The 24,378-nt window shown below is 25.7% G+C and overlaps 1 protein-coding gene and 1 long non-coding RNA gene across 3 annotated transcripts in view; one reads left to right on the top strand and one right to left on the bottom strand.

Annotated features, from left to right (window-relative positions):
- The window catches only part of LOC142328171 (EH domain-containing protein 3-like), a 78,428-nt gene extending 65,824 nt beyond the window's left edge, over positions 1-12,604 (top strand). Inside the window, exons 6-7 of one of the 2 annotated variants that reach the window (XM_075371721.1) lie at positions 1,519-1,765; positions 2,982-12,604. In XM_075371721.1, coding sequence (XP_075227836.1) covers positions 1,519-1,724 — 206 coding nt within the window. In that variant the 3' untranslated portion in view covers positions 1,725-1,765; positions 2,982-12,604. Of the gene's footprint in view, positions 1-1,518 lie in introns of both variants that reach the window. The other variant, XM_075371720.1, reaches the window with a different exon arrangement.
- A 3,881-nt stretch (positions 12,605-16,485) lies between these two features.
- Positions 16,486-24,378, bottom strand: part of LOC142327898 (uncharacterized) — a 47,967-nt gene continuing 40,074 nt past the window's right edge. Inside the window, exons 2-3 of the long non-coding RNA XR_012757118.1 lie at positions 22,808-22,933; positions 16,486-18,204 (exon numbers count right to left, since the gene is read on the bottom strand). This is a non-coding gene — a long non-coding RNA (uncharacterized LOC142327898). The remainder of the gene's footprint in view (positions 18,205-22,807; positions 22,934-24,378) is intronic.

The following is a 24,378-nucleotide window of genomic DNA, read 5'->3' as shown; positions in this document are numbered from 1 at the left end:
ATTGTTTTTTTTTATCTAAATGTTGCTAGCACCAAAGTTCTTGTTTATGCACTGTCATGTTATGCAACCACACTTTAGCATTAATTCATTTTAATGGTTCCTTAAGCATGTAAAATGCTTATCCCATTTTATTGTAAAGTTTGTTTCTTTTTAGTTTAAATTTCTTTTTAGTAAAGAGTAGTGCCAAATGATATTTTTTGAATATGCTTTTAAAAAATTAAGCTTATACATAAGAATGGTTGTAGAAATAAACATTCAAAAATTGGAGACCAGTATCATTGTCAATATTTTCTAAAATTGTTGATTTTTTTTTTCACTTATTCAAACTGTAATAGTTTATCCTTAAATCAGTGTGGCTTCCAATAGAAGAAACAAATGTTTATTATGTATTAATGTGTGTATTATGGATTAATGGAAGAAAACCGATAATTTTTTAATTTTCAAAAAGATTTGATTGCACTGTTAGAAAAATTTAACTTCTACATTTTTAAAATTACTATTTTTGATGATTGGTATTGTATTTGAATGGTCTCACTATGTCAAACTGTTTACCCCAGTCACTACTGTAATAAATAGTTCATCTTATTCCCTCAAAGAGTACATCAGTGAGAGTTCCATAATTCTAGTTTAGTGTCCTTACTGTTCTTAGTTTTCAGCAACTACTGTGCTAGTAACATTATACCTCTTTCCAAAAAAGTACGTTTTCCAAACGCTGACAATTTTTTAATCACAGCTGTAATGACAATTTAATGTGACAGTTGCTGAATAAAATCTTTAGTAATATTGAGACCTGACTGAATCAAATAGTACGTGCCCTTTACTTATCTTCTGTATAACTTTTTGAGACAGTTATGCTTTTGTCATAAATGTTTTGATTGTGCAAACTGAAATTATCATGAAAATTAATAATAAATGTTATACTTATGCACAAAAAGTTGTATTGCTATCGAAAAATGTTGTCGGTACCTGTCAGTTAGATCTCAGAATTTTGGATACTATACAGTTTGAAGTATAAAATTTGGGACCAAGGAGCTAGTGTTCATGATCGTTACTTAAGGAAGGTAAACTAACAAATGGATAACTGGCATACAAGGTTTTTTTTTTAACTTCTTTTACATATCCGAATAAGTTGGCTTATAATAAACTTCCCAGGCCATATGGAAGGAACCAGAATTGAAAAAGTTGGAAAAGGTCAAAAAGTTGACAAAAGATTATTATAATGTGCAGATCACTTTGAATTGTAAGATTTATAAATGCTTTGATTTGTAAATTTATAAATAATCTAAAAATGTAATTCTGCCAACAAGCATTGGTTTTTTGTACCTAATTTATTTTATATTGATGGAAGTACACACAGTTATAGAACTATTTAATGCACATGTATATATATAATTGTATTATATATTTTCTGATGACTATTATGATGATGCAGGACATATGCAGATGCAGATTCATAGTGTCTGTATTGTATTTAAAAAAGAATTCAAATTGTATATTTATATTTGTTATTTGTTTCAGCTGCAAAGAAGGAAATGGTTAAATCTAAATTACCAAATTCAGTACTTGGTAAAATATGGAAATTATCAGATATCGATAAAGATGGTTTTCTTGATGCTGATGAATTTGCCTTAGCAATGCATTTGATACAAGTTAAACTCGATGGACATGATATTCCAGCTGATTTACCTGAACATCTGGTACCACCTAGCAAACGTGACTTTTGAATGTACTGCCTGCCCCTAGCCTTTTATTGGGATCATTTTCGGTAACATATATTTATATATATATATATATATATATATGTTTGGTGATATTTGTAATAATATATTTGTGAAATAAAATTATAGAACTGCTTTTGTATAACTGTATTATTATGTAAGATGTGTCATTTATGTATTATTATTGATCAATTAATTATTAAATGTATAATGAGGATGACATCAATAATATGCTCTGTAGTCAATTCAAGTTCACAGTTCCGTTAAGTAAATCAATTATTATTTGAATTTATCTCTATTAGTATATGGTTAGTTTGTTTTTCTGCCAACACAAATGTGCAGCACAATTAAATAAATATATATTCACATATATATATATATATATGTTTGAAGTCTAGATTTAAGATAGAAAAAAGTTTTAATCTATCCTTAATCCTACCGTACTGTAATTCTTAATGTAAACTGTTTTCTTATTTTCTTACAGCTAAGTTCATAGTAGATCAGTATTTTATCGTTTAAAACTGTGAAACTCTGTCATCTAGATCAGTCTACCTATCAGATAAAACAGATGTGAAGCATATTTTGAATATTTTTTTATGATTACCAAGACTTTTCAAATTTTTTTCCTTTACATTGAGTTGTATTAATTGGTTAGTTATACATATGTATTAGTGATGTATCCTGCTGTGTCATATTCTTCATCTTATCTTACTTAATTCTCTTCAAGTTATCAATCTTTCATTTTGTTATTTTACATGGGGTCCCTTTACAACCTCTTTTGAGTTATTTTTTATTTTTATTTTTTTTAAATTTTCCACAGAAAACAGATTTTATAATGATCATGTGCTAAAATATGTAAAAATTTATTTTATAGTTATTTTTTTTTGTTACATGAATAATAATACTATTGTTTCCTTCAAAATATTTCTTCCTTAGAAACATTGACCCATTTCTTGCTATTTTGATTTTCTGGTCTAGGCCCTTTCTTCCCTGAATAATTCTTAATACTTTTTCATATATTACAATTTTCTACAATCTTAATTTTTTTGTAATGCATACACAAAAAAATAAGTGGAACGTAAAAATAGTGAAATATCTTTACAATTGTTTGAGATTTATTCCTACATTTTAGAAATTTAGAATGAAAATGGTTCCATCACATTCTTAAACCATATAAAACATGTAATTATATACAGTTAGAGCAGAATGAGGATACTTTTAGTATGAGCTTTCTTAAGATTTTACATAACTATATTTTTTCAGAGAGAAGTCACAAATTATATGGGATTGGGTCAAAAAATAATTACACTACTGTCAGTTCTAACTTGCACTTTCTGGTGATTATAAACTTGATGTCATGTGGAATAGTAAAAAGTGGGATTGTAATGCAATTGAAAGACATTGACTATGAACGGTGATAAAATAATGAATATTATGCAATCAAGATTGAGAAATGAGATTTTGCTGAAAAGGTTAAAAAGAAATGTGTGCTTCATTTTTATAAGTATTTAATTGAAATTGGAAGTTTTCTTCTCCCTCTCCCATTGTAAACTCTTAGTTTTGAGAATTTCTGTATATTTATTTAATCAAGAAATTATATTAATGTTTATTGTTATATTAAAATTTTGTTATATGATGTGTGTATGTGTGTGTGTGTGTGTGTGTGTGTGTTACTCTGCATAATAAATAATGTTCTTACGTCTTGTTATCAGACTTCATGTAATTATTACGCATTTATTACAATTTTATACTTTTTATGGTTTAAGTTAAATTAAATTCTTAATGAAAAAGTTTTTTGTTGATATTAAAAGAATATTATTATTGGTTCCTAACAATAATTTTTGGCAAATTTGTATATATTGTTAACAATTTTCATTGGTGATTTATCAAAAGTGTTGCCAAAAAAACCAAATTGTATATTTAATACCAGTTTCACATGAAAGTGCCACTTATTGATATGATGAAAATGTTTTTCTGAAAAAATGTATTTATATATCAGGACTTTTTCTGAAACATGTTGTTCGGTTGAATAAACTGTTATACAATATTAACATCTTGGTCTCGAGATTAAATAATTTATCTTTAATATCTTTTGTTGATTTAAAGGTTATTTGATATAATAACTTTTGATATAGAACGTTTTTAATCGCTTACTAATATAATAAAATTAAGACTTTAGTAATTTAATGAAAAATAAAAAACTATTCTAGAATCATGTTCTAGAAATATTGTCATGAAAATAATTATTTTAAGTCTTTTGTAGCTCATACTTGATATACTTGCTTTAAGATTTATTTGTGTATACCATTTTCATTTTGAGATTTTTTTGTTTTCTTCCATCTCTTGATTCTTTCATTTGATTTCAGGTTCACTGTCTTAGTTGATTTGTATTTTAGTCATTACACTAAGGTATATTTAATTGGCCCTTTTAATTTTTAAACAGAAATAATTATTATTATTAGTTATTTAAATATAAATTATTAATATGCACACACATATATATAGTATTGTATGTAGTATTCTATGTTATAACTTCTATAAAATATGTATTGTAGATTTATTTTATTTATTAAATTATGACAGATTTAAATTTATGTTTAATAATATTATTACACACATATCTAAGTATAAGATTATTTATATGTTCTATTATGCTGTATTAAAGAAAGCATGAATATTGTTTTTTGTAAAAATTTGCTTCTTTATTTGTCTCTAATGTTAGGTTTGTTACTTACTTCATTTAGTATATGTGTTTAAATGGGGTGTTTAAAAGTCTTCTATCAAGAGTATTATTTTTTTTATGTTTTGCTTTTTTTTTATCTTTAGTTGTTTTTTTCCTTTTGTTACGAATTAATGTAACATTGAATCATAGTAAACTAATTCTTCAGAACATCATAATATGCAAAGTGCATTCTTTGAATTCTTTGGTGTTAAACGTTTTAACTATAAGCAAAAATAAATATGTAATTTGTCAACAGCAAGTTAGTATTGTACATTTTTTAAGTTTTTTTAATTTTCATTGTGTTGTAGAATGTTTAATAAAACATGAAATATGTTGGTGTTTTTATATTCAATATCTATTGAATAATAAGTCAATTGAATAATTGACTTGAAATCTAAACAATTCTGCTTAATGCATTAATTTGAATTCTATTTGTTTTTCTGTAAGACTTTTATCTGTGGTAGGAAAAAATAATGAATGAATCATTTTAGTATTATAGTAAATTGAAATTTGTATCCTTTAAAGCATCTTTAGAAAGAAAGGCATAATAAAATTAATATATTTTTAGGACAAACTGAGAAAAAAATACAAATATAATATTCTTTTGTAGGAACACAATAATATTTACTAATAAATTCTGCTGATGTAAAACTTAAAATTGCATACTAATAACCAAAACCGTAAATAATTATGATAGTAGAACAATTTTATAAGTAAAACATTGAAGCCTGAGTTAATTTGTTAAAAGTATTTTAAAATAAAATGAAGTAAACTTTAAATTGTTATTGAAATAAAATAACGAAGAGAATTAGATGCTCATATCATTAACAATCATTATACAATCAACACCTTCATCATTAGGTATAATAAAGGAATTTAATAAAAAAACAAATATGTAATAAAAAATTATATTTACAATATAAGAATTACACAAGTTAAAAACTGCAAACTAAGAAAGCTATTTAGCAGTAACAGTTTTTGAAGCACAAGGAAAGGTGAAGTCAGATAGAATATCACACTAGTCCATATGCAGATGGTATAAACTGTTTTTCTTTAAACTTAACTGCTGCTTTCAGTTTGTATTATTACAGACAATGGTTGTATTTTTTTTTTAGTTTTCAGGGTTTTTGTTTTTGTATTCATTTTATTAATTCCTTGATAACTAATGATAATTATTAAACAATCAAAATGTGAATTTAGTTCTAACATTTACTTCCTGTTAAAGAGTTTTTCTCCAACCTTTTTGTTATTTTGTCAAACTATTGTTTATTTTCAATGAATAACTAAATTACATTGTAGTTTAAACATATCTGTAGATGCTCGAGTGATTTTAAGTAAATAAATGCAAAGAGTTTTTATTTTAATTGTACATATATAATTTGTAAATCTTAGCATTTTCATGCATTATAATTATTTTAAGGGTCATTGACACAGTTAAATGATAAGAAATATACAAATAGATAGAGCATAAAATTATAAAAATTATGCAACAGTTTCGTCATATATTGTTATATAATTTATTTATTCCATAATCTAAATTAAAACGTTAATTAGTTTGCATTTTTTATATAAATATCGTAATAAATTTTTATGTAACATAATATTTTACATAATCTTTATTAATATTTTAAGATAACTTGAATATGTGTATCAAATATCTATTCTGCTAATAAAGCTTCTTGATTTGTAACGTGTAAATTTAATTAAATAATTATTGATTAATGTATTTATTTTGTTTATTTTTGTAATGAATTTTAAATTAAGTAAACTTTATATTGTCGTACAGGTGGTATAGAAGTCAACTTATTATGAACAAATTTTTTCTTTTAATCATATTTGTTTTAATTCCTTGGAAATTATTTTGAATTAATTGTGAAATATAATATTACTCCAATGCCCGTTTTTGGTTTCATAGAATTGAGTGCTTCATAGATTGCATTTCAGCTTATAAGCCTTTCCATTTCCTCTGCTCTAATTACTTTTCATATTCAAGTCTTGAAGTGTTCAAGGTTTGTTTATATTACATTTCTCTTTCCTTATGATAATCACAAACAAAAGAAATCAGTAGCTGTGAAATCTGACAAATTTATTAGCAAGATAATTCCTGGTCTACATGAAATTAATTTTAAAAAAATGCAGTTGTGCTGTTGCTGTAATGGATAGTGCTCTATCTTGCGAAAACTATATGTCATGTCTTTACCCATCTCCAGATGGGTAAAAATAGACATCTCCAGATGTAAAAAATATTCAGTGTATCTTCTATTGTTCTTCTGATGTCCTTTATACATAATTTAAAAATCGTCAGGCACAATAATCCTTTCTGATGTGATTCTGCACCAGATTTTGGATTTAAAGAGTTGGTATAATTTTTGGATTTTCAAGATCCCAAATTCTACATTTTTGCCTAGTGATGAAATTATTTAGATGCAGTTAAACTTCTTCAAACAAAATTAGTCTGTTAGGAAAAGCCATTTTCAGTATATGCTAATTAATGAAAATGGGTACTAAAAACTCAGATTATTTCTGAAGATCTGTTGGTTTTAATTCTTATTCCAGCTGCATACAATTTATTCTTTTTTCAAACTGTATCTTGTATGGAAAGAGCTATAATAACTTCAAAAGGTACTTCATTGATCTACAGAATTGTCCCACTTCCCAAGAACATATTTGAATTAATGCTCCTGTTCTTTGCAGGCTTTCCACTTAAGTTTCCTTATAGATTTTCAGATCATTAATCATTCAGATGATAGCATATCATTAATAGGACCTTACTTTTGAAAATATGGATGACACATCCAGAGTTGTCTTTAATGAATATGTCTGACATTTGGAGGCAATGTAATCTATGTGTAAGCAAAATAGAATAGTTGTTTTCAAAATGAAATAAAACATTTTTTGCTGCTTGCTCAGTTTTATACTTTGGTAAATCTCCATCACAGATTAAATTAATTAAATCTCCATTTAATTAATATTTCCAAAAGATAAATAAAAATGTTATTTAATATTTAAAATTGTAACTGATTTTGCACTATCTTTTATAATAATCTGATTGTTTTATTATTTTAGAAATAATTTTCAACATATTTTTTATTGCTTATTAATTTTTATGTGAAAAATTGTCCCAATTACAAAAAAAGTACCTTGTATTTTTTATAATTTTTATTTATATAAATTGCAAAAAAAACTTTTCATAAATGTCTGATAAATAAGTCTATTAAATTCTTTTTCTAAGCTTACTGTTTACCTACTTATTTATATTTGTACTCTATATATTTATATAAAATTTACAAATACTGTTGTAATAAGAAAGAACATGTGAGATTTATTTATAAGAAATGAAATTGTGAAACTGGAAAAATATGTGTTGAAAAAAATTGTTGATTTAGAAGTTATTTTATTCAAAGTATTACATAAAATTCATTTTTACTTCTCCATATTATCGATTTCAATTTTTGTAATTTGCCCCATAAAGACTTTAACATCTGTGATTGATGAAAATTGCACACAGGACACAGAACATAAAAAAGATAAACTGTAAAATTAAGTTTATTTTTGTTTCCTATATTAAAAAAAAATGGTGACTTAAAGAACAAAACAACAAGTTTTAATAGCTAAGCGAACTAATGTTTTAGCTGTATTACTGATACAATAAACTCAAATTATTTATATTTATGATTTAAGAATTTCTCAATTTTCATAAAAAACAAGATAGTATGATTGCTCAAACTAAAATCCATTCATAGCTTCTCATTGAGAGCACAACACTTCATAATGGCATGTGAGAACATGCTTTAAAATTATCTAAAAGTTACCAAAACAAACATGTAGAATATAAATTTAAATTAAAATTATAAGAAAAACTAAAAATTATAATTTAAGTTTCGAATTTATTTTCAAAACATAAGAAGAAAATATCATTCTGCTCTTAGTATGTAGGATAATCAAATGTTTAAAAATACACTTAATTTTTTTCATACAAGTCAGGCCATGCTTATTTCAATGAAAAGGTTAAATGTTTGTAAATTTTATATTTTAATTTAAACTAGCCGGTTAGGCCTTGCTTTGCTCGCACACAGTCTAGCTAGGGGTCAGAGCCCCCTGGTCCTTTGACATGTTTATATTTTCAAATTTGTGAAAATATTAAGTATTTTACAGATATTTGTTAAAGAAAAAAATATTAGTAATTTTACTTAATTATATTTCTGTTGCCATGGTGACAGAAATATAATGTAAAAGGATTAATACATTTATATATATACATTGTTTGTATCAAGAAGCATGGTGCTTTTGTACTTATTTTTATAAGATTTCAAAAAAAAATTATTTACACAATATTTTTTCTTTAACAAAATGTAAAAAAAAATAATAATCATTATATGTTAATGTACACAATGTACTGTTTATAGTACACAAAACAATTTATTATACAGGTTCAACTTTTTCTGCAAGGTGGTAGTGCTTCATTTAAAATAAAAATGTGAGCACATAACACAAACCAACGCACCATGTTTTTTTATTGGAGAAATTTTTTTACTAAATTTTTGTTGATAATTGAGAAGATTAATTACAGCTTGAAAAATAAATTTTAAAACTATTAAAGAAAAAAATTTCTTTAAATTGTAGAAATATTTTAAAAATATTATACAGCTAATATGTGCTCAATAAACACTTATAAAATACAGCTTGTGGAGCTAGGATATTGACAAGTTACTTTCAGAGAAATGGATTCGTTATAGTCTTTAAATTATGTCTACAGTTTCTATCTCTTAAGTTCTGCTTTATTTTATGTGTTTGGAGGCATTTACTTTACATTAAACATCTAATTAAATTTTATCCATTTTCTGGTTCTAACATACTGAGAGAAGCATTAAATGGCAGGTGTGTAACCCCTTAAGGATTAATACCTTTTAGTGTAAAAAGTCCAAATTAGCTGTCATCACCTGTGGGTAATGGCACATTATTAGTCTTTTGTTTTAAATTATGTCCATAATCTACAGTTGTGCTGAGCTTCATTGAACTTGTAGAATTTTTATTTTATTTTTTCTGTCTTAGTTGTCTAGTTGATAAAAATATTATAAATGTTTATTATATAATATTATTTTTGCAAAAATTGCATCATAGATACTCTTAAATTTCATAATACCTATTGTCATTAGAAACTATAATAAATCATAATATTTATAGTTTTATTATTATTATTGTTATTATTAGATATATAATTTTATAAATAAAATAAAAGAAAAGGGGTGGGAGAGTTATTTTTTTATTTTTTCTAAAAAGTATATAATGTTAGATATAAAAATGAAAACTTATATTTTTCTGTTTAGATATAAAAATGAAAACTTATATTTTTCTGTATATGTTGCATGTAATTAATTTTTACACATAACTTATAATGCGTGTATGTGTGTGTATATATATTTACACACATGTATGCATATTAAAATAATTATATAAATTTAGGTAATGGTGTATGTTGGGGTTTATTTGGACTGATTAATCTATTGCATGTAGGTTTTAAGAGATGTTTTCCTCTAGGCACTATAATATGTGTATTTTGTATTAATTGAACATGCTTTGTTATTTATAGACGACAGGATCATTAAAGCATATATTTTGTTATCGTGAACCTATAAATTAATTCCTTGCTTACGTGCATAAATTCTAATTTTTTTATGCTACTGCAATGAAAAATTGTAAGACATAAAACTGGAAAATACTCAGTGCTTGTAATTGTTCCCCGTTATTTCATCCTTCCAAACCCAGATTTTACCATCCTCTCATAATGACGCTCCTGTCCAGAGCTTTGTTTAGGTTTAACTTTTCATGTTAATATGACTAGGCTTTACATAAAGGTGACATATCTTTGTTGTTTATTTTTTTTTTAATTGATAAAAATTATTTTGATTTTAATAATGTAATAAAAAGCAGTTATTTCAATATATGGTGCCTTGAGGTATTGTCATTATTTAATAAAAATTGGTCTATCTGGTATTTATTATATATTCTGTACATATAATTGTATATTAAATTACCAAAGTAATGCATAATTCAGTAGGAAAAAAGGCAATGTTGTGTTGTTTACTTAAAAATATAGTTTTCTTATAGGCTTAATGATTAATGACTGTTTAAACATTTCACATAAAGATTTAAGATATATATTTATATATTACTTATAGTATAATTATTTATGATTTTGTTCTTCATTGTCATTTTATTACTTTCATATATGCATTCATTTTTTAATTTAGTAAGATTTCCTCATATATGTATATAATTTTGAAAATTATTTAAATTCTCTGCAATCTATTCACTGAACTAATTAAATAAATTTTACCATTCTGTTTTTTGCATTCATATACAATCAGTTTGGAGGAAAACATATATGACAAGGAAATTTTCTAATTAGAGTCACATAACCTTTGCTGCCAGCTACTATAACTGAGCCAATCAATGATAAAGATTTACCAGCACAGTTTCTTCCTATCCGTTATTAATAGAAACCTTGTCTTTTTTTGCCTTGTAAAGATTTATTTAAGTAAAACTCTTTCCTTATCATTATACAGTGCTAGTGATAAAGAGTGTAACTTCTCTTATACTAGTAAAAGAATTTCAACATATTTTTGAAATATTGAACATATTTCTAATATCAAAATATCCCTAACTAGGGGTTATCATATATAAAAAATGAATTCTTTCTGTACTATTAGTTATTGTTTTGAGAAATTTTTTTGTTGTGAACTTTTTACAAAAAGTAAACAGAATCATGTAGCCTGGTAATTAAAAGTATTTACCGATAAAATTAAAAATAAATGCTTATATTGTATTTTTATTTACTGTTAATCCAAATAATAAAATTTGTCATAATAAGCAGAATGTATGTTTCATAAAAAAGATTTAATTCTGAAATATAACCAACTTATAATTTTAAGAAGTTCAATCAAAAAATGTTGACACTGTGATTAAAAGAAAAATATTTTGATTTAACTATAGACATCCCCTTGAAAATAGTCCTTGTGCAGCAAGAACTGGATTTGTTGTGTTATATTAACTTAGCAATCTTTCAGCTTGATCCCATCTTTGAGAATAGGAGTAGTGAATACAAGGAATGTGAAGCAATAACATATTGATGCAGCCTAAAAACTTGAATATTTTGAATTTATGTGGGTTGAATTCACATCACATCACAATTCAAGTGATTTGCCCTGAATATTCATCTTCAGACATCTCATTCGAATTGACATTTACACCCTCAAAGAAAATTTACAGTGCTCAACCCATGTAAATGTCAAAGGGACATCTTGACTTCTCTTTGTCCTCCAGTAATGCGACTTCTTTTGAAGTATGAGCGCTATTCAGTACACTTTTTTCTAATCGATTTTGCTTCATCATCATACATCTGCTGTATCATTTCAAAGGTTACTGTTTACTAATATAAGTTGCTGTTTATTATATATAAGTTTGGTGCAGTATTAAAAGTTATCTCAGCTACACCTTGTAATCCATAATCCATAGTAAATCATAATGTCCCTGCACACATAGAACACATATCCCGATGTAAAAGGAATAATGCTAATTCACAATGGCTCACCATTGCTTTGCAGAATTGTCTGTTATTGCACTCTATATATTTTTTAAAAGATTAGTCTTATAAGTTTTTGATTACATCCCCTTTAGAGGGAAATATTATTCAGTGAATAGGTCTTTTGTTTCTCATTTAGTTTTACTTGTCTTGGAGTGACTGCCCAATCCTATGTATTTTACAGTTTACAATTATTTCGTTGGTTTGATAAATTTGTAATAGAAGTGCAATAAATATATCACTGTATATTATACATAACCATTTTTTTCTCTCAATTTGTTTTAATTATGTATTATGAGGATTATCTTTAAATTATATATTATTTTATTTTTAAGTTGATGGTGAAGTATATATATTTTATTTTATAAATTATTTATTTTAACATATTTTATTAAGTTCAAGATTTGATTTTATTTAAGTCTATTATCATTATTATTCTCTTATTTTATTTCTTTATCCACTAGTTTTATTGTTTATAATACTATGTAGTATTTATTTCATGTACCGTATTATTATTTAAATTAATTTATTATTGTTATTGTTAATTAATTTTTATGCATTAAATTTCTTTTTTGACCTGCATGTTTTTGAATTTTATTTCTTTTTTCATTTATAAATTATTTGTTTGTGCATCACTTATTTAGTATATATATTTTATTTTTTTTTAGTTTCCATCAGTGAGTTGCAGAACTTATGATGAAGGAATTTTAAAGTAGTCTTCACTGTATATATAGTTTTTTAGATTTTTCTCATGAATGGTTAATAATAATTTTTTTTTATAAAAAAAGGTAGAATTCTCTAACCTTATGGTATAATACTGGGTGGGCTAAATAAAACTGGCCCCAGGAAATACAAATTTTTAAATTAAAAGCAAAAAGTAATATTAAATTATTTTAATTTATTGATTATCAATTACAGTGCTTTTGAAAAAAAATATTGCAATGTAATTTTAGTCTCTGTTCAAAATGCTTGCCACCAGTTGCTGTACATAGTTCAGTGTAGCGAATCTTGTTCAGAAAAACTTTCTGCAATTCTCCAACTGAAATCCTGGCAATCTCTTGTGTTGTCTATCAACCCTTCCAACATCCATGGGTTGTTCTTGTAGACTAACCCGTTCAGATAGGCTCAAAAATCGATGGTGATAAGTTTGGAGATCGGGGTGGCCACAAGTCTGAACTGATTGTTTTGTTCTTCATGAAATCTTGGTGGATTTGAGTGAGAGACCGATGAGAAGTGTGGCAAGGCGTTCAATCTTGTTGAAAGTAAAAAACGAGTCAAGTTACACATAAATTCTTCATGGAGTTGTAAATAGATATACTAATAATAATATATACTAAATAAAATATACTAATAATAAAGAAAATAGATATACTAATAATAATTATTAATAGGTATTAATAATTTCCTCAAAGAATATTAGTCTGATGATCCGTCTTCCAGAGATTGCACACATAACAGCAACTTTTAAATCATGAAGTGATTTCTGATGGGTTTCTTTGTAGTGTAGCTCAGTGCTCTATATTCTAAGAATTAATGTAGCTTGTTAAATGGAGCCAGCTTCATCTGTTGAAATGAAGAGAAAAGATTAAGGAAGCCTTTGCTAATATTCTGTAACAGCCACTGGAAATAATTTACTCATTTACCCTTATGTTGTTTTAATTCATGCACAACAGTCACACAATAGGCTTTCGTTTGTAAATCATGGAGTTTGCATTAACACAATGTTAGAGAAACTCCTGTTTGTTGAGCTAATTGTCATGTTGATTTGTGAAGGCTCCTTCCAATATGATTCACTATATCAGCATCAATTTCCAGAGTTCAAACAATTGGTCATTTTACTCTCTTTGCTTGGTAACAGAGCCAGTCGTTCGCCACTTTTTCATAAATCTTGAATTGTTGATTTTGTAGAAACATTACTTCTAGGATATGTCCCTTGTATCCTTTCATGAACCAAATTTATTGAAGTTGGGCAAACATATTCTTCCACAATGAAAACACACTGCTCAATTAAATACACCCTGATGCACAAACACTACAGACTCGCTGAATGGGAGGGGAAGTCTGAAGATTTATGAGTGAATTAATGGCCTTCAACTAATACACGTGCCAGTTTATATGGCTCACCTGGTTATCACGTAATTTGCATATTAATTTTAGTTGAAAACAACATCATGCACTGCATACAGCACTACAACATAGGTTGAATGAGTTGGCTTTTACATATTTTAAAGTAATTTATTGCTACTCAATGAATAAGCAGATTACAAACAATGTTTATATATGCAGAAAAATTCACTACATCATTAATATAAATATCTATGTAATAAACTATGCTATTTTAGTATTCATAAATGTTGAAAAAAAGAAAAAAATTATTTTACGTAGTGTATGAATAAAAAAAGTTATTAATTAATGTAATTTTCACAACATTGAATAAACTTTACTCTAATTTTTGAAAGATACTGTTTTCTTACGGTACAGTAATTATATATGTATAATATAATTCATTCTAAAAAAAGTTACATTTTTGTGATTGTTTTTTTTTTTTATTGATATCAATTCAAAATTTTAATCGTATTATAATGTCTTAAATTACATTGCCAATCTATCAGCATTTTGACGAAATATATAAACCAGAACAGTCGTTAATGAAAAAATTTCAATTTCACTATTATCATGAAGGTGCATATACAACAATATATTGTTAAATGTTTTCAGGAAGTATAGTATATAGTAACTGACTACCCGTTCTGCACTGACCTAGCTCAACGCAAAGTTTAAAAAGTTTATCTGAAAAGTTTTATGTTTTTTTTTTTTTATTCAGAAATAATTTTTCAGCATTCTCTGAAGACATGAAAATTAATTATATCTTTTCATTTATCATGAAGGATAGAAAAATATCAAGTTTTACCTAGATTCAAACTTGGAATATTTAGATTTATCATAAAACATTCTTATGCATTTTTAAAGTATAATTTTTATATCCTGAGTAAAGAACATCTTCAACTTCCAAACAATTCATTCCTGTTAGAAAGTCAGTCGGTACACTGATTGAGTTTTATGTGGAAAGTCATTCCCCTATTATGAGAAACCCCATTCCCATATTTTCATATGGAAATAGGGATTGTGCTCTGAATGAACATTATTTTATTATTCTGCTCTGTAATAAATTATTTTATTTTCATCTAGCTGGATGTACAGTATTACTTACTTGTACAGGTGTGCAAGGAGGTGTTAGCCAAACTTAAGGGGTGATTTAGGATATCAAAATAAACAAAAAAGTTCATGTGGCCAAGTGCTCTATCTCGCTTCATTTTACCCTTGTTCACAATTTTTTTTCATTTTAAATTATATTTTAAGAATAGATTGAGATATTTCAATTAAATTCACTGTACATGTACCCAACTTCTACAAAATAAATAAGTTTAAAAATTTCATTTTCATTTTTTAATCATAAACAGCTTTTTTTGATTATACTTTTTTATCAAACTACGTTTTATTAGATAAAATGTTAGTCTTTTATTATGAACAAAATGACATCTCATTCGTTCAAATCTGTTGATAAACATCTGAGGTATATTGTAAGTTTTGAAGTGGATGGCAAAATGTATGCAGTCTGACAAATATTGTCTGTTTTCACTAATTGAATTAAAAATAATTAATATCTATTATTAATAATAATAATAAAACAGGTACAATACTGTCAGACTACATAATTTTTTAGATCCATTTTAACAATTTTAGCTGTTTATTAACTGATTTGATCAAAAAAAGTGTCATTTTGTTTATAATAAAAGGGTTAACATTTTATTTAATAAAATATAATTAAATTGTCACAAAGCTTCTAATAATAAGAAAACTTAAATGGCCACTATTCAGACTTATTTATTTGTTGGGTACATTTGCAGCAAAGTTGATTAAAATATTTCAATCTATTAAGACATTGATTTTTTTACTAAAAAACATAAATGGCAGAGAGGGAAAATGAATTGAGATAGAGGATAACACTTGTACTTTTTTGTTTACTTTGATGTCCTGAATCAGTCTCTTAAGTTTGGCTTATACTTTCCAGGATACTTTGTATACTATTGCCTAACATTGGTATTTACCTAATATTTTGTATATTTTTTTAACGGATACCATTCCATTTTCTTCAACACAACAACAAATTGCTATTAGAAATTATAAAATAAACTGTATAACTAACAAATAATTTTTTAAAAAGATTTAATGATCAAACCACAGCACCAGCACCTATTTAATACATTCAATGAAGAAAATTTAAAAACATAAAAGGCAAAATACATAAATAAATAATTTTTCTTAATGTAAAAGTTGATTGTATTATTTTGAGCTTATTAAAACAACAGTTAATATTAAAAATTAAGAAATGTATACATTTTGAAATTTAGAATATTTTGATGAAACCCGATTCATCATATTTATTTTTAAAATGACAGCTTTTCAAATTTTAAAAATTTCAGTGACGAGTTGATTCTGTAATTTTGAAGAAACAAATGGGGAAAAGTTAATTTGTTAACTCACCTTATTTTTTCTGTAAAGTATGTATATGCATCAACGATGTTTATTAAATTTTGAAATTCTTTGTCAAGTTTTTTAACTGACAACATTTTGACAGAAAATGCTTCAGTTTTATTCTCTTCATCTCTGCATTTTGAGATGGTTTTCAGTTTAAATTTCAATTAATTAATCATTATATTAAAATAAGAAATTCTGAATAAGAAACAATCAGATCTTGTTGGAAAATATATTTTTGTATTTTTATGTTCATAAATATGTAAATATTTTTACATATTTATAATAATATTTTTTCAGAAAAATGTACTACAATATAATATAATAATTAGTGTTGGAAGGACCAAAACAATCTATACTGTTTTCAGACTGTTCATATATCGCTGAGTGTCTTGTTTGAAAATGAACTTAGATAAATGAATTGTAATATTTGAAATTTCAGGACTACCTGATTAAAAGAAAAGGTAAAATTCAAACCTAAAGCTATGTTATAAAAATTTGTTAATGCTTAAATGAATGAATATCGTAAGTTGAGATGTTCCATTAAATTTGAGACTAAAAAACACACAAGATCTGTTTTATAATTATAAATTTACTCCAGTAACTGATTAGCATAGTTCTTTCTTTGTATGAAGTTATATAGGTAGATGATCAGTTTGATTTCTTTAGAATTAAATAATATATTTACAATTTAAGTATCAGATATGATAACTACGAGAATAACCAGAATAAAAGCATCACTTATGTTATGTTTGGCAACCTTAAAAGCAGAATTGGAGTATTTGTATCAATATTGTTAAATGATTTAAGAGCTCCCTATCTGATAATGCATGGGATCATACATATTTGTTCCCTATATCTTTATCAGCCTACTTTATTACTAAACTTGTTAGTGGATTTTTTAATTAAAATTAAAAGCAATGAATATATGTTTGCTGACTATATTTCCTTGTATGTTAAGAAATATTTGGATTCTTAAATTCATTACTGAATATGGTCTGCCAAAATTTGGATCTGGGTGGATGTCAGTATCTTTATACTGTATAAATGAAATTGTTTCATTACATGTACAAATTATCTATATCGTCTCTAAATTGATGTTAAACTAATTTTTTTTTAAATTAAAACACCATGTTATGGATCCAAAGATTACACAAGTATGGTTTTGTGAACCTTGGCAGGAATCTTGGGATTCCTGTGGATCACTTGACCAGGAATCCTGGGATTCCTGGTCAAGTATGACATTTTTCACACATTACAAGATAATTCCATTTCCATATTCCCATGTACATGCTTCAAAGCTTCTTTGGTGAATTAATCTATTAAGAAATAAAGCAACAAAAAATAAAACCAGTTCATTTAAGTTCTTATTTGGAATAGTAATCAATAACCATGATGGTCTTTGGCAAGCAGTAGACTATCCTGATAGATTATCCTTTATCAACACTTATCTGTGATCCTGTGTTCTTGTTATCAATTTTATAAGTAGATCTGATCCTGCTAGCTCCTCCTCTGGATCTCAAGACCTGAAGAATCAGTAAATTTATGGCATCTGGCAGGAGATTGTTTAAGAGCTCTTCTTATTCTGTATCCTGTCTAACAGTTGGACAATAAACTAATGGCAGGAGTGCCATGTCAGGTAAAACCTGCAATGAAAATACAGTCTGCAAAGTAAAAAAATACAATGGGATGCACTAAATGTATTTTTGTAATGTATGTATACAAAAATTTAAAGATTTATACTGTATTAATTAATTTACACTGTAAATTTAATGAAAATATATAAAATAATCGGTGACATAAAAAAGTAAAACGTTTAACTAAACTTTGTCTGTATTTTTACTGTAGACTGCAAAATTATGTAGTCACCTTATTGTTACTTCATTTTATAAAAGCTTAAAATCTAACATCTAAATTTATATCTGTTATTCATAATTTTATTGACAGTATACTTCTATTTTGACTTGTATTTTAAAAATTATTACATAAATTAAAATTTTTATCTTGAATGTTATTTTTAAATCGTTTAACTTTTAAAGGTTAAGTTTTATTTTTATATGTTAAAATGAAACTATTAAATATATCCCTGTTTATTTACAAGTTAATTTTTGTCCAACAAAACTCAATAATGTTTATCTAGACAAATCATGCCATTATCATCATCAGACATGAAACAGTCAAATTATGCAAATACTGTTCATTTTTTATTGTTTTATGAGATTTCTTACTTATGCAGAATTTTTTTATGTTAGTCATTCCATTTACATAAAAAATTAATTTCTGATTCAAACTCTTCATTCTTGACTTATTTTTTGTAAACAAGACCTTTCAAAGTATCTGAAAAACAAAAGTTAAATACTGTCTAAGCAGCAAGATTTAATCTTTTTTTTATAGCTGCAGTTGTAGTGTCAATATACTGCTAATTTTGGCAAATTGCTTCTTGACTAATTTTATTACGCTTTTAATTGCTGATGTGAATTTTATATCATTTTAAGTGAATTTTGTATTTATTTTACTTCTACTACATTTATATGTATTTTGTATTTTACATGAAAAATTACTTAACTGTGAAATGTACAATGATGAAATAGGTGTATGATGAATTGAAATATATAAAATTCTATATTTATTTTTTTAGAAATTATATTCTAGTAATAAATTAATTATTAAATAGAAGCAAATATAATTGTAAATTACATGATTTTTTCCTGATTTTTATTTACTTTTTTAGTGTAGGTTAACATAGATGAAACAAGACTTAATTCTAGTTATACATAAGACAATCTTCAGTTAAATTCTGAACATGTTCCTTCATTACTAAACTACTATAGTACTTTTTATGACTTATATTTATTTATTATGACTGTCTTTTTATATATATATATATATATATTATTATTATTATTATTATTTAAATTCTCTTTTCATTACCTTATATCAGGGTTTCCAAGACTTTTAACAAGTTACAGTTTCATATTCTTGTTATATTTCTATTATCGTACTTTTTTTACAAGTATGCATGTCCAAACACACACTCAAGTAAATTGCACTGAATGCTACTATTAAACTGAATCAAAGTAGTTTTATTCACAATACATGAATGTCTTTTGAAGATTTTAGAGAAAACAACAAGAATGTTTTAGAACATTCAAGGTGCATGGTTAGTTACATAACTAAAAAAATTATACAGTTGTCTATAAATAATGTGCATTTGGAAATAGAAAGGATTGGTTCTGCACACAAGACTTTGATTTGCAGGGGGACAAGATAATGTTGAATGTGCCACGCCTGTTAATGTCTATTACAGATGTTGACCTCATCAAGTGTTGATATAACATTAAAGCAAAAAAAGAACACTGACATCAAGAAACATTATTTTGAAAGATGTTCAAAAAAATTGTATGACAAATCTGGTCAACACATTTCTAATAATATAATGTTTTAACTTCAGTGGCTGCACATACAATTTGGCATTCATTCTCCTACATAACAACTGATAGACTGTACAACAAACAAATTCTGATACCTTAAGTTGAACTAATTTTCATCACCTAATGTCAACATATTATGAGATTTTCATTTGAGTAATAAGCATGTACAATTTAAAATTTTGTACATTAGTAATGAGACAAGAGAAGTAAGAAGTTGAACTGATAAAATCTGGCACTGTGTTGGTAGACCGAAGTTTAAAAAAAAAAAATTACCTTATCATTGGTACTCTTAATGTATTTCAAATTTAGACGTACGTTGACCTACCTATTCTGCTACAATTTTTAAAGGGAAATGTTCATTAATTATTTAATTGCAAGGTAATGATCAGTTAGAGTAAACCATAGCTATTTTTATCAGAGATGAAATTTGCAGCAAGCAAAAAATATCAAGCCTGATCAAATCCAAAACCAGAAAGTTATAATAAAATCTAAACACAAGATTTGTGATTGATTGATAGCTAAACTTTTGGAAGTACTAAACTAGTTCTGTAAATAATTTTTATGTTCTCTCCAAAATCTTTAATGCTATATATATGTTAAGCTATACTTTAAGATAATTAATAGGGATTTTTTATTTATTATTAAAAGTACTAAATTTAAATAACAGAGTGGTGAAAAAAGACACTAAACAAAAGTGCTGGTACAAATCTTAAAATTAGAAAAAAAAAATGATGTGGACACTACATGACTTCCTTGTACACCTATTAGATTACATATACATATTTTTAAAAGTACATAAATTTTTATTTTACAAATAACTTTATAATTTTTTTCATATTTTTTTTATTGTTATTATTAAATTATTATTTATTTTTTTTTTACAATCACAGATTAATAATTATTAATAAATCATAGTTAAATAAATAAAAAATTTAAAAAAAGGAAATGAAGTCGAATTCGAACCGATGTGCCTTCCTCTTGTAAAATCAAAATATTTCATTAACTAAAATCTTATTTGGCTATAACTCTGGAACCAATGATAAGTACCACTTATGATTTAGAGATTTAAAGAAAAAGACTGCACTTAAGAAAAAGACCAAAATTCAAATTTGTTGGATTTATTAATAATTATTAACCTCTGATTGTAAAAAAAATTACAATAAATAATAATTCAATAATAAAAAAAATTAGAAGTTATTAGTGAAATAAAATTTTATGTTCCTTTCATTTTAATTCAAAAATTTTACAGAAGTTAATAATTATTAATAATCAATATATTTAAATTAAAATAAAAAAGTTAAAAAAGATATAGGTATATGAAGTCTGACTTGAGCTGATGTTTGCATGGTTACGGATCTAACATGTTCTCACTTACACCAAACAACTACTTGAGCAATGTAAAACAAAATTAATAAATAAGCCAATATAAAATGCTGATATGGCCACCACAAAAAAAGTGATGTAATTTGGTGGTGTCCATCACAATGCAGTTGTGTAACTGTCCACTTTATTAAAGAAATTGAGGATCATATCTCACTTTCAAATGAAATACATAAAAAATGTGTCTATTAAACTTAATAGGCGTACAAGAAAGTCATGTGGTATCCACATGACGTTTTTTTTAGTTGTAAAGTTAGGACCTTATTTTATGGTAATTAGATTTTTAAAATGAGTTTCTGTTAACTTTAGACCATTTAACTTGCAAGTAATTAAATTAAATTAATTTTTATTACTGAAATATTCATCATTCATAGATATATTTTATAGAACCTAATTAATTTTTATTATTGAACTGTGTTTTTATTACATTTTCTTTTTCATTAGAATATTAGGTCTGACTGAATTAATCAAGATTAATAGTACTATATCTTGCTCTCTTTTAAATTTTATTAAATACACCACCTAGTTCAGAATATTGAGATAAGACATCTTACCTTAATTTTTCGTGAAAGTACTTTCGTGGGATTTTGCATCCTCAGTCATGATTTACATAATTCAAATAATGCAACAATGAAATTATTGAATTGTATTACTATTATTAAAATAGTTATTATATCTTATCTCAATAGTCTCTACTAAGTGGCTTATTTAATAAAATTTAAATATAATTTAACAATACAGAGGAATAATATGAATCTTAAAAAATGAATTTCAGTAAAATAATATACAGAATGAGTTAAAAGTATGGAAACCCCTCAACAACTTTAAAACTGTCCCAGATAGAATATTGTAACTTCCAGGATAAGGTATTGATCTACTACTTTACCTTTTGATGAGGAATAGAATTTCAACCCTTTCTTGAAAGGTGGCTTGTAATTCAGGTGTTTTAAATGGTAACACTCTTTGTGTGATATCATTTTAAAGGTCTCTTAAGACAAGAAAAATGGTATAAATGTAAAGTTGATATAATGTCTGTACCCAAAATTGCAGCAGTATAAGTCTGGATTTTGAAAATTATTAAATTAGTAAGTTCAAACATTAGATAAAAAGAAATTAAATTAAATTTTTTTCCTGTTTAGCCTTTGGGAATCAACGTCAGGTATTACTTCAGAGGATGATATGCATGAGTGTAAGTGAAGTGTAATCTTGTACAGCCTCAGGTCAATCATTTCTGAGGTGTGTGGTTAATTGAAACCCAACCACCAAAGAACGTCAGTATCTGCGATTTAGTATTCAAATCCGTATAAAAGTAACTGCCTTTAATAGTATTTGAACGTTGGAACTCTAAACTAAATTAAATTTTAATCTAATTTAAAAAACACCATCTTAATGTTGAAATAAATAAAAATATTGTCACATAATCATGCTGCTGTCTTACCACTGTTGCAAAAATAAAGATTATAGCATTGTTGTGTAATATTCTACTTAGAGTGTTTCATTTTTACACTGTTAGTTTCTTATGATATCTATTGTAATCCTTTGGCTAACTGATTGAACATGTCCCCTGAAAAAATAATTAGTAAAAAAACAATTACAAAAAAGGTAAAAAAGATATAAATAACAAAAGTCGCTTACAAATGTAAACAAAATCAATGTATAAGTTGTTGAAGGATTTCCATACTTTTGACTTGCTCTGTATACGTGTATAAAAATTAATGCACTGGTGATTGAGTATGTAATTATGTATGATCATGATTCTGATTTCCTGTATTGCTGAGTATATATATATATATATATATATATATTAAATTGTTTCTTGATAGAAAGAGGTACATTATTTTGCTGCTATATCCTATCTTTCTCAGTCTTTGTTATGACTGTGTAATGTAAATCACCTATATACCAGAGACATCAACTGGAAGATTATTTTTTCTGACTGTATTGATGTTTACTTTGATTAACAAAGTGAAGATGTTACCTGCATTTCAGTGGATTTGCCATGGTAAATAAGAATCAAATCACTTCAGTCAGATTTTCCTTTTAAAATGTAGCACAAAATACTTGTTTGAGAATGACTGTATTATTTTCACTCATAGTGGTATAGATTCTGGATCAGAGTGACATTTCTTTCACATCTGATCATCTTTAATTGTATTATTAGGACACCTAATAAATAGATATGGCTTTGTAAATTTGATAAATGCGTCAAAATCACAGTAACATTATAGTTTTATCTTACTGTTTTTTATAAAATATAATTAAAAATGCTGGTTTTTAATTTATATATATTTAATATCTTGGGCGCAATTAAACTGATTTTATCTTATTTTAACAAAGCCAGATCAGTGTGTGCTGCTTATTTAACATATCTGAGTCCATGATTCAGTCTGAATTAATTCAGAATTCACAAAAAAAAATCTCTTTTTTTTATTTATTTTTTAAAACTAATAACAGTACATGGCAAATGCTTATTAGATCCTGCAGTTTAGCTTTTACCTTTTTTAGATTTTAATAAATCATTTTTGTAAAAATGAAAATTTTCAGTAATTTAAGTGGCTAGGTTTACTTTATGTGTGGTAAATAGTAGTTTATTAAAAGATGTATTTTTATGTGTGTAAGTATCCAGTTATTTCTCTACTGTTATCCTTAATGACTATACAAACCTTTGTGTTATTGGATATTCTACATTCTATTGTATTAAAAACTATAAAATTGATCAATATAGTCATATTAAAAAATATTTTAGTTTCAAAAAGTTATTGTTTTTCTTTTAATATATTTGTGAAAATTTCCTACTGTTACTAAAAATTAATTTCTGAGTCTGGCTGATGTTAATTTTTGTTATTATGAAAAAATTATTGAATTGTTGAATACTTACGTGTAAAAACTATTCATTACTTGATTGATCTACTGAGAAAAAGTCAATGTTGTAATATAAACGTATGTACAGTATAGAAACTAATATGGATCAGGTTTTCCACCTGATCCAGATTAGAAAAAATTGACAAC

The sequence above is a fragment of the Lycorma delicatula genome, chromosome 7 (assembly GCF_047948215.1).
Source record: "Lycorma delicatula isolate Av1 chromosome 7, ASM4794821v1, whole genome shotgun sequence".
In the NCBI taxonomy this organism is placed as follows: Eukaryota; Metazoa; Arthropoda; class Insecta; order Hemiptera; family Fulgoridae; genus Lycorma; species Lycorma delicatula.
The sequence above is the reverse complement of the archived record's forward strand: the minus strand, read 5'-3'. Positions and strand labels throughout refer to the sequence as shown.